Consider the following 12,625-nt stretch of genomic DNA (forward strand, 5'->3'; position numbering starts at 1 on the left):
GGCCCTTTCCTGCAAGGCCCCGTACTTGATTTTTCACGACACGAGGGTAGTGCTCAGGACGCACCCCTCCTTCATGCCCAAGGTACCGTCGGACTTCCACCTCAACGAACCCTTGGTGTTGCCTGTGTTCTTCCCGTCGCCTTCGTCGCCGGCTGAGAGGACTTTGCACTCGCTGGATGTGGCTAGAGCGCTAAAGTTCTACGTGGACCGCACGAAGTGTTTTCGGAAGACGTCACAACTCTTTGTGAATTTTGGACCTGTCAATCAGGGGAAGGCACTCTCGAAGGCTTCCATTTCCAGATGGCTCTCTGGCTGTATCATGTACTGTCATCGGTTGGCAAACCGACCGCTGCCTGGCCGTACGAGAGCCCATTCCACCAGAGCGATCGCAGCTACCACGGCGTTCCTTTCTGGTGTGCCCCTGCTGGACATATGCAGGGCTGCTACGTGGAGGTCGACGCACACCTTCACGAAATTCTACTGCGTCGATCGGGATTCCAGGGAGGAGTCCAGGGTCGGCCAAGCAGTGCTGCGCAACCTGTTCGCCTGAGGTGAGCCTGGTGAGGAGGTAAGATGCTTAATGTTGAGTTTGATGTAATGCTTAATGTTGAGCCTTTGCCACCTCCCGTGGTTGTGCATGTGTGTACTGCTATGTATTCTTTATTCATGAGCATGTGAATCCATGCCAGACCCCATGCTGGAGAAGGAACAAGTTACTTACCTGTAACTGTTGTTCTCCAGCATGGGTCTGGCATGGATTCACATGCGAACCCTCCCGCCTACCCCTCTGCGGCTCTTCACTTGGTCATAATGCCACTTCACGTGCTACCAAATCTGAACATGGCTGCCAGAGGCGGGGCTTAGGTAGAGGGCAGTCATTGGCTGTGGTCAGTATGACGCAGAGACCAGTGATTGGTTATTACTACGAAAGACAGATCAGAAACTAAACTGATACTGTTTTTTTCTTTACCGAGGATTCCCAGCCTGACGACGGGGAATATTCATGAGCATGTGAATCCATGCCAGACCCATGCTGGAGAACAACAGTTACAGGTAAGTAACTTGTTCCTTACCTTCCTCTGTCCCCACCCTGTTGCCCTGTGGGTGCTTTGAAACAGTTGTGTCAATTGTATAAGCGCCTAACAAGTGACCAATAAAATAAATTGTTGCAGAAATGTCAGGTCCTCATCAGTGTACACCTGACACAAAGGAGGAGACGACATGAACAAGCCACCACCAGCTAAAATCCTCACAAATTTCTGAGCAGGATAATCCAAAATGCAGTCTCTACACACATGATTTACAGGGAATGCCTATTCAGAGAAACTATTTCAGTGGGACAAAAGATACTATACAGTATGAAGTTGAAAGTTAGAATGTCCTCACTTGTTGTGGCCACGGGAGTCGGAGAGTGGTAACCTTATTGGGAGAAGGCGGCACTCGGAGGTCCTTCTCCCCACACCCCATTGTGCTCATGTGCTGTTAACTTACCAAGGCTGAGCAAGCCCACACTGGCCATTCATTCCCACCTTCCATGCTAGTTCACTTTGTAGCAAGACCCGAATAGCAATGTGCTAGCCTGAGATTCCTGTAATTGCAACATTTAAGAGGTGGTCGCAAGTGGAGCCAGCAGATAGCTTGTAGCCAATGGAGGGACTAACCCCCTATCGTTTATATATGTAGCCCACCTCACTAACCAATCCCATACCACCTTAGGTTTTTTGCAATCTATCATTTGTTTGTGACGTCACTCTGTATTAAAAAGTCCATGACAAGCCTGTAACCAGTGGAGAGCGTTGGAAATCCTGAGACGTCCATGTGTATCCCTGCTTTTTTATAAATGTCATTATTAAAGCAGTAGTTTTGTCACATTTCTGGACTCCTCTGTTACTTGGGCATGAGGATTTCCCCTGAGCCAGACCTCTTGCTTTTATGATGGGGCTCTCCCAGCTCCCTCTCCCACTTCACATGAAAAACAAAAACGGTGCCAACATGCAGCCCTGTCTCACACATGTATTGACTGGAAGAGAATGAGTATATTCACTGTTTGAACCATATCTGCATCTAGCCTCAGAATAAATGGAATGTATTGGCGACAACAATGATGTAGGCAGCCCTGCCTCTTTCAGGATCTGTCATTGTTTAACTCGATAGAGTGTATCCAATGCCATTCTGAAATCGGCTAAATAATATATAAAGACTCCTTTGTAACATTGAAGGAGTTCAATATTAGGGCTGTAAATAAAAAGCCCTGTTCAACAGTGCCTTCCCCCTTCCAAAAGGCCTCCCGGAAGTTTTGATATAAATGTGTCCATCCTTTAAGGCGGGCCAGCAAAACCTTCCCATACATTTTGTCAGTGGAGTCCAATAGTGAATTTGGTGGAAACATTGAAACTATCTCTCTTCTAGAATATGCGGCTTATTTTGGCAACGACATCCGACAAATCATAAAAAAACAGACCAACCAACCATAACATTCAACCAACGGGACCTAACACAGAGCCACAGCACACTCCAAAGCTTTCCTGCAATATCAGCAGAGGCAATCGTCTTGCTGGTAAAACACAGCAAGAAAGCAGGATCACCCATGCATCCCTGCCCCCCTGACATCTACAAATCAATACTCACACAAGGAACGGCATCAGAATACTACAGAAACCTCCTAAATGTCTCCCTAGCAACAGGAACTGTACCAAGAACCTTCAAATCAGCATATATCAAACCGCTTTTAAAAAACACAAGTGGCGACGTAGAAGACCTCCAACTACAGGCCGATTTCAAACATTCCCTACCCAGCAAAACTCCTTGAAACCTATGTATACAAATTAACCCAAGAACACATAGAAAAACACCACCTGCTAGATCAAGCACAAGTCTGTTTCAGACCTGCAAGAGGAACAGAAACAGCACTACTATCCATCTGGGACGACCTAAAAAAAAACGCGGACTCTACACAACCTCAGCCCTGATTCTACTCGACCTCTCCGCAGCCTTTGACAGAGTTAGCCATGACACCATAACCAAAAGACTAGAAGACATAGGCATTACAGACATGGCATTACTCTGGACTAAATCATTCCTAACAGACAGAACATAAACCGTATGGATAAAACCCTTCAAATCCACCCCACGAGTTAACGACTGTGGAGTACCACAAGGGTGCTCACTATCACCACTGTACTTCAACACCTACCAGACTCCAGTAATCAGAATCTTCAAAAAATACAAAATGACATGCTACAACTACGCAGATGACACTCAAATCATCTACAAAATGGAAGACACCCAACCCGATCACTCACCCCTAATCGAGTTTCTAAAAGAAGTTTTTAACTTGATGAACGCCAACAACTTGAAAATCAACCTAGGAAAGACAGAAATCATGATTATATCCAAAAACCACGAGAACAACACCTACATCCCATGGCCAACGGAAATAGGAACGGCACCAACACCATCTAAGGTAGTAAAAAATCTGGGAGTCCTGATGGACAACACTCTAACCTTAGAACCTCAAATAAATGCAATAATCAAGAAATTATTCTTTCTCCTTCACAAAACAAGAATAATCTTACGTTTCCTCTCCTTCACCCACAAAACACTCACAATCGTCGCCCTCATCATGTCAAGAATCAACTATGCAAACAGCCTCTCGGGATGCCAGAATACCTCCTGAAGAAACTACAACATATCCAAAATACAGCAGCCAGACTGCTAGTCAAACTATCCAGAATCACATCACCACCCCAGCACTAAAAACACTGCTTTGGCTCCAAGTCAAACATCGCATCACCTTCAAAACAATGTGCAGAACACACAGGGCAATCAGCGGACAAGGAGCTGAATTCCTACAAAAGAAAATAACAATGTACAAGCCATCTAGAATCCTCAGACCAAGCAACGAAATCCGCCTGGAACAAAAACCATACCTTAAGAAAAAACTTGGGGGCTCCTCCTTCTTCCACTTAGCCGTAAAAACCTGGAACAACACCCCGAAAGAAATAAGAAACATCAAAGACCACCAACAATTCAGAAAATTACTAAAAACCTGGCTTCAACATCACAGATTCAAACTGAAAAAACTAAACAATCGAACAGAAAACGCAAAGAAAAGGATGACAAAATCTAGGATGACAAGTATCACTTAGGTGGCTGGGGCCGAATTTGGACAAGGTTATGAATGTGAGTGGTTGCCATGTGTGAAAGGGTCTGTGAGTGTCTGGCGGTCCCAGATCTGGACGGAGATGCAGAGATGCTTGCACACCCCGCCGGGAGAGAATGAGGAAGCTTAGTGCCTCGCTTCCAGACAGCAATGCCAATTAACCAATCCACTAACAATTTCACCCCTCTGCATACACCTCTCAAACTCTAACCAAACACAACCACAAACCTACAACACAACAATTGTGTATAGGCGCTATATAAATAAACTATCATATCAATAAACTATCATATCATATCAATCCGGACAAACTTCACTACACTGCAACAACAAAACAAACCGCACATAGGCTTGCACAACAACACACGAAGACTACCGACTGGAAAACACCCTAAGCCCAGCCAACAGAGTTACCGGGCTGAGGCTGCCAACAGCACATCACTGCTCTCTTGCACTACTTTTCCAGCTTTTCTCACTAACCCCCACCCCCTCCTTTTTTTCAGAGCCTCCAGAGCACCAAGGGACCACTCCGGTGGTGATAGTGCACGGTACAAATATCCTTTAACATTAACAGAGTGCCAGGGCGGAGGATTGGGGGGAGGGAGAGCATTTTTTTGTTGCATTGACAGCATTAAAATCCATTAAGAACGGTGCACCAATCTGGGGTTCATTACGAAATAAATTACCTGGTATCATGCCTGGCCCAGAGTCTTCCTTGCTTTGTGTAACAATCACTCTAGTTACCTCTGAAAGTTGCTACTCCAGTGAGTTTACCCATTGCTGGGTTATTGAATAAACACTGCAAATTTCCAGAATTAATCATGTGCTGAGTTATCAAAATAAAGGCTGCAAAATATCCCAGCCACCACAAGCAGCTATTTGTGACGCTCATTGGGTAAAAGTATCAGTAGCATTTATCCGCATTGATCAAAAGAAAGCGTCAGCGATTCATAAAAATTTGATTATGGCTATACAGGCTGTGTCTGATAAAAGCACTTAGAGATTTGAGAATTTGATCATCTTTACATAAGTTGGGCATGGGTACTCCATATGTAGGAGACAACACTTGATCAAATGACCACCCGGACCTAAAGTATTTTCATGGGTGCGCATCTCTCTGAACCTTGTAAAATCCCTGGCATAATGATGTGAGTGTTAAATCAGATTTTCAGTGGACCATAGCACTGTGAACAGTTCTCTTTTTTTGCTGATTTGTTCTTCTAGTGGCAGAAAGGATCCTCCGAAGAGAGCATGTGCTAGAAGTGGATATGCAGAAGTACCCTCTGGAGGTGCAGAGAGCTATGGACATAACGACAAACCCATCCGAGGTGGGTTTCAGAGTTGTAACTGGCCGTAAACACTGGCATTATTGACTGATGGGGGGAGTTTGCAACCATTGTAAAGAAGTCAGGCAGGCTCAGCAACCGGGATGACAATACTTGATATTATATCTGGCTCTTTTAGATATCTCTGCCACCTAGTGGTAGGGCCAAAACCTGTGCTTTAGAAGTTCGAAGATGTAAAGCCCTGAGACTGGCTGCATACCATTGCCTCCAGTACACCCAAATCCCTTGCACACCCCATTTAGCGTTATTTATCCAGTAGCATCATATGTAAAACGGAGCTATGCTGCAATAGCTTATTTGCTGGGCATGTATTGCATGTATTTCTTTGAAAGGTCATGCTAGCAAGTCATTTATGTTAAGATTTGTTTCTTCCTTCACTTGAGTTCCCTGGGCCAGCACTGCAGCTGTGGGACTTTCTCCATAGTTCTACCACCCACACTACTACTACCCTCTGCCCACAATTCCTCTGCTCACAGAAGTCAGATGGCCTTTCAAATAATGAGGTATTTTCATGACTGAGACTTGAAGTCAGTAAGCAGTTCCATCTACCAAATATGGGCTTGGTTTCATTTCAATCCACTTCATTGGTATCTTATTTCTTGTATCCAGTGTTATAAATTGCCTTTAATCCTGCACCTCAGCATTGATCTGAGATTGTAGGAGTTAACCAAACATACCTCTCATGTTCATTCCAGATCTCTTCCAGATGAAATGATGTTTCTCAAACCCGTTGGGACTCGACTCCTACGACAGCAACTCAGGCAGTGAAATCCTGAGGCTATCTAAAGAATGCCCTACAGAGGGCCACGTATCTGGCCATTAACTGGGCTCTGGCACTCAGGATTTTGATCTGGATCATGAACAACATCCCCCAATGCAGGATCTTAGAAACCTGCAAGAGGTCCGAACCTAATGCAGCAATACTCTCAGCGATCATAATACGATGCGACCTGACTGCAGAATACTGGGGTCTTCACAGACAATCGAACGTTCCTTACCCAAAGTATCTCGCACACGCTTAATTGCATATCAAAGCCAACCATTAGCCAAGGCCATTTCCCCACTCCTTTGTGATCACTGCTTCCAACATATGACCATGGCCTAGAAGGGACCAATGGAAGGTTAAATCAGTGTCGCAGATGGCATTAAGATTGGTGATGCGAAAGATTTCTCTTTAGAGCACCTTTCCTTCCATTTCTATGGATGCACAAACTTTTTGCTTTTAATTTTGTATCTGACCTACTCTTTTTACAGTGCAGTGAAGCCTTAAGTTTCACTACGCTGGCTTTGAGGAAACTGACATGTCCTTCAGGCTGTCAATAATGGGAAACATTGTTTCCCTCAGTCTGGTTACTCTGTTACTACTTTTGGTAACTTGTTATCACTTTTGATAACTTCTATCATTGTACAATGCATCTTACAATGTAGTACAATGGGTAACACATTTTGTTTTGCCCTAGACCAACACTCAGATGATTTTTGGTTACTGTAGATGTGCTAAATGGACAAGCTGGTGGCAGCAGTTACTTTTTGCTATTTTTTGGTGTATTTCGTTTTAGCCCTGCTGCGTTTACTGCGTTTGGCTACTAACTGTGGCTAGTGGTCAAACATGGCCATGCCACAAGGGTTTTTGTTTGTCCTTTGGTCATCTACCCTTCTTTCTGGCCTCTGAGACCAAACAAATCCTTATATGGACTTCCAGTGCCCGGGAATGCAGAGGCTTTTTGTGGGCTACTGGATTGCTATGTGTGTTTGCTGCCAGGAAGTCGGTTGGAACTGTCTGGTCCCAATTCACAAACTGGTTTCCGTGTGTCTGGGTGGTATGCATGACTGCCTCCAGTGGTCCTGATTGGGGGGGGGGTGCTTTGTGGTTGGAACGCCTCAGGGACGGAGGTCCATGTATGTGAATATTCTAAAGAGGTGTGTGTGTGTGTATATAGAGAGAGAGAGATCCTGGAAGAAACCGAAGGAGCCAAGAATCTTGTCCAGCTGCAAGACCCTCAAGGACACCGGCGACCCGTTGGAAGAAGGCCTGGCGGCCAACTTCTGCAGCTGTTCTGGTAGACCCCTGTCCTGTGGAACGGATTTGTGTTGTTTGACCGAGGTAAAAAGATTCACAGCGGAATTGACTGTAGTCATTTTCGCTCTGAATACATTTTTACCTTGGTAAGAAAAACCAAACCCATGTCCCCCCAAACTGCCAGTAAACCCACAAACCCCTGTCCCCCTACTTACCTTTTCTCCATCCGCCGCCTCTTCTGTACCCTGTGGCATCAGTTCTGTCCCTCTAACGTGGGTCGGATTTGGCGCGGCAGGGTCCCTTTTTCTTTTTTCTTCTATTTATTAGGGTCCCTGCCTTAAATGTTGAGGAAGCCGGGGGACACCCCCCGAAGCCAAAAATATCAAACATGGGGAGCTGGGGACACCCCCGCAACCCCTGTTCTTCATGTTTGGTATCTTCGGCTTCGAACTAATGGTGTTGTAAGTGAATTCGGTCAAATCTACTATTCAACCACATTTTTACTAACAATTTGGGCGAAGCACTGTGGAACAACTCCAGCAGTCCTGCGATGTAGCTGCGACCCTCGGAGTGGAGGGAACATCCATTCTCAACGACCGCCCAGTGTCCTACGAAGAAGAGCCTTCGGAAGTGTCTCCGGACCACCCAGTCGCAGACCAGCTCTGAGTTTGGGCTACCATGCTGCTTACGTCGCTGCTCTGAGCTGAGGTCTGGAACTTGGGGGGGGGGGGATCTTCGGCTTGTGGAACAAGACTTATCTTTGCAGAAGTTCATGGTCCTAGCATCTAGGGGACCCGAGATAGGAGGCAAAGTCTGACCACAGCAAGTGAATCCCATTGCGTTGCCGTACATCGGTGGCCGTCGTCCAAAACTGCTTACCTGCGTCCAATCCTGTGTTCAGAGGGGCCCTGTATCGAGTTATTTTGCATTTCCCAACTGGAAGACCTTGCACCAGCATTATTCGCTAACCGGAGGAGTGCTCGAACCTGCAGTCCATGGGCATCAAGGGCTGAGGCTGACTGCAGCAAAAACAACCTCAGACCCTCTTCAGCGGACCTCCCAAGTCCCATAAAGAATCGGGGTACGGGTCTGAGGTCTAGCGATATTTATCTGGACCCCTAAACTCCCTCTTTAAAGTTTTGATAACCTTTAGAACTTTTGTAATTATTTGGCCGTGCCATTGCTTGGTCATACAAGCACTCAGAAAGTTGGGGGCGTGTTTGTTAGTTAGCTTAACGTGTCCCTTAACACTTGAAACTGTTCATTGGACCCCAGAGACCCTACCTTCCTTTTTTGCAGCTTCACACAACTGTATGGAACTTTGATGAACTTTTGGGCACACAGCCCCATACATTTTAGGGGTGGACTTCTGAAGTTAGGATTGTATCTCCATGGACCTTTAGTGCTTATACTAATCTGTACCTACCTTTTCAGGGATTTGGTATGTATTTTGCCCTACTCCAGTGATTGTGTATGTGCATCTATTTTTAGTGTTGTGTGATAGGATTACCTGTTATTAGTCATTTTTCATTGTATTACTTAGCCATAAGTAAAGAAGTATTTGTAAACCCGTTTGTCTAAGTGTGTTCCTAGACTGTTTCACTGCGTGTGCTCACTGTGGACCCCTTACAAGCTCACCACCCCTTGAGACTTAGCCTAGACCACTCGCCTTGCTACTTTGAACTGGTTTGGCTGCAGCACTCAGAGTTGTCACTTTCACAATACTAGGTTGGCCTTCTATACATTTGTCCACCAGGCCAGAGTATAGAAAATCATTCCTAACAGTTGCTAACCCCTACTATCTAAAATCTTGTCTAGCTATGAGTGATGGCATGAAGGCCGAATCCATATCTACCGAAGACTCCCTCAGGGAACAATCTAGGTGGCCCCTTCTCTAAACGACCGCAATATGATATAGGTTATGGATTGATGTCGTTCAGGCCCTCTGCTGATTCCCTGGGCTAACTGGTGACTTTCCTCTTCTCCTGGGAGTTGTTACATTCATGCAAAAATTCAAAAGTGGCCTTAAGCTCCGACCCTTTTCCATCCACAAGACCACCAGTCTTCAGCAGTGGTGGCTGGCAACAGTTTATATCCCAGTTTGTGTGAGGTTTCCCCGGCTGATTCAAGATGCTGTGTTGTTGAGGGTGCCACTCTGCACCCCTCCACCCCCTTGCAGGTGAGCGTAATGTCTTTGATTACATAAGTCCCATGCTGGCATTGTGCTCACACGGGTCGATGGAGAGTGGGTCGCTTAGTGGCTTGCTTGGTTCAGGCTGCTGTGCGGTTTGTTCTGCCTCTTGCTCACTCTGCTTGATCTTTGGGTACTTGCTGGCTGTCACATTACAGCTGCTGATTTTGTAGATCCTAAAATACAAAGAGAAAGACACTGGCCAGAAGGGTGTTTTGCAGGCATGGTGTGACAGGTAGTGGTACTTCTGTGAAGCACATGGGGAAGAGACAGGGGACCTCCCACCTCCCACTTCGACAGAATCATATTTCTACCCTGTCAGATTAGATAGTCCTCTATTGTGACATACTAGAACTTAATTCAGCAGTGCTTGGTAGAAATATCACCCCGATGTTCGTGCACCCGTCGGTAGGAACAAATCCTCTGCCCGGGTTAATTGATACATTTTTAATTAATAATCCATATTTAGTTGCAATGCAAAACTTTTATTTGCAGTGTGCTGAAAGCTACCTTTATTAGACTTTACAAATAGTTTAATGTCATTTTTATTGTGACCAAATATATATATATATATTTTTTTTATACAGTTATAGTTTTATACTTTTCATAATTCTTCCCAGTATTAAACAAAAATACATCCAATATGTGAAATTATGATACAAATCATGATTGGCAAGAAACTACACTGAAAGTGGTCATATGGGTACCCAAATGAAGGTGCTCATGTCAGAATCATTCCCCCCCTGTGTCTTGGGGTGGATCCCTCGAGAGAAATATACCACAAAAGAAAGCATACTGGATCAGTAGTTTGCAAGCAAATCCACCAGGAATGCATACGAAGCTCAATTTGAATTGCTTTATTGAAAGTGTATTTTTAATGTATTTTGTTGTATTTTATTTGAAGACGTAGTACCGTGTCTTGATTATGGGATGTCCTTGCCTAATTTCTAAGAGCACATGCAGAATCGGAGACGTGGTATTCCCTCTCATGAGGACCCTTCGAAGTAGAAGGGCTTTCAGACTAATAATAAATACTTTATTGTGATTTAATCCAAATTATTAGGATTGTACACAATTTAACACATGAACATAAACTATATCATAATAATTCATACATGACATACACAAAGGATAATGGTCATCATAGTAATCAGACAGTGCCCCCAGGCATTGAGTAGTACACTGCAAGATATGTCTAGGTCAATAGCATTGTAATTCTACAATATCACATTAGATAAGTCAGATCAATTCCCTGTATACGTAGTAATATAAGATATGGGGAAAAAGAGAGAAAAATAAAGAAAGGAAGAATGAACAAGTAACCGACATAGAAAACAGAAATTTAAAATGTTATGGTCCTGATTCTACCAGCAGAAGGACCTTTACTTGGGACCATATCCTAAAAAGAGCCAATTGGAGTCCCAAGGCCTCAGAATTTAAACAACTGTCCCAGAAATCTTTCTCCATTATGGTCTCATAGTTATGGACTCATTTTGCAAAAGCACACATGTACAACGGGCCAAGTTTAGGGCAGAGAGTTCGAACATGTCTGGTGGTTTCCAGCACTCCTGCAGTGTGGCATATCCAACAATGTTACGCCTCAGTCGGTATGTTGGCGCTGCCCCCAGTGATGGCTAGGACCGGGAGCTGATTAGTCCTAAATCTCAGTATAAAGTGTCTCACCTCTGGCGCCTGACACAGGAGCAAGTAAGGCTGGGGTTTTCGATATTTGTGTTGCGTGCGCTACTGCCTCATACCCACTCAGCTTGGCCAGATGGATGGCATTCATGCTCCAATCCCACCAGTTCAGTTTTCCTCAAGCGATCTTTTTTGGTTGATGTAAGGCAGGTGTATCTTATTCTCGTATGTCCAGTCAATCTCCTTGTAAAGGGCCTCATTTAGTCCTTTAAAATTCGGGCCCCAAGGATATCTATCAGCCTCATAGTTATCCCCAGCCAGCCTCAGTAGTCTATAAGAGGGCTCGGAGCGTGCTTTGAGATATAAAACTCCTCTTGCGTGTAGTGCCATACCCCTCAGGGATATGAGGCCCAGCTCTAGGCGTAGGTACTGTATTGAGCAGGTCGGACCCAGCCCCAGCCCCGCACGCCAATAGTGGCCATGCAATATGTTTAGCCACTTCAGATCTTGCATGGCCAGTGCGGAACAAAACACTGTTGGTAAAGTTTTAATATTCCTGCCATACTAAAGCCTGCCGTTCCCCTTCCGAATTTACATGCCTGAAGTGTTAGCAGCTTAGCTCTGCGTTTTTTGTGTATAATTATTTCTTCGTAATTGGTAGGTGCTTTGTATTCCAACCCCAAGTAGGGATAAGAGTCTACCACTGCAACGGTCCCCAGTTTTGTATCAATACCAGTGCGGTTTGGGCCTTTAGGGGCTATCACAATTATTTTGGTTTTATCCAGGTTGATGATCAGCCCTAGCTGGGAGGCATAATCTGCCAGCTCATTTAGCATGCTCTTAATGCCGGATAGAGTCCGATTGAATAAAATTCGATCGTCCGCATAGAGCATGCCAGTTATAGGAGTGTTACCTACCTTAGGCGGGGCAGTTTGATTTTAAGGCCATGCGCTCTAGAAGGTCTGCAATGTAGAGGTTGTACAGCATGGGCGCCATCACGCAGCCCTGCTTCACCCCCACATTGGTAAGGATGGAAGAAGATAGTTCACCATTATCATCGAGGCGTACTTTAGTGGAGGTGTCACTGTGGAATGCAATTAGAATGTGTATTAGCCAGGTTGGGCACTTCATGGATCTAAGTTTTGATCATAGGGTTTCGCGAACCACCAGGTCAAAAGCACTGCTGAAGTCTATGAAAGAGATATACAGGGTGCACTCCCTGCTACTAGAAGTATTATTGATCAGCTGATGGAGCACCCTAACGTTAT

General features: G+C 45.0%; 1 protein-coding gene across 3 annotated transcripts in view; it reads left to right on the forward strand.

Moving 5' to 3' along the window:
* LOC138567536 (uncharacterized) overlaps positions 1 to 12,625 on the forward strand; it is a 364,380-nt gene that overhangs the window by 220,343 nt on the left and 131,412 nt on the right. For 2 of the 3 annotated variants that reach the window (XM_069645821.1, XM_069645822.1), the window contains one exon: positions 5,387 to 5,490. The exons of the other annotated variant lie outside the window; for it this stretch is intronic. In XM_069645821.1, coding sequence (XP_069501922.1) covers positions 5,387 to 5,490 — 104 coding nt within the window. The remainder of the gene's footprint in view (positions 1 to 5,386; positions 5,491 to 12,625) is intronic. 3 annotated transcript variants of the gene reach the window in all.

Source organism: Ambystoma mexicanum, chromosome 2p (assembly GCF_040938575.1).
Source record: "Ambystoma mexicanum isolate Mex_15411 chromosome 2p, UKY_AmexF1_1, whole genome shotgun sequence".
Taxonomy (NCBI): domain Eukaryota; kingdom Metazoa; phylum Chordata; class Amphibia; order Caudata; family Ambystomatidae; genus Ambystoma; species Ambystoma mexicanum.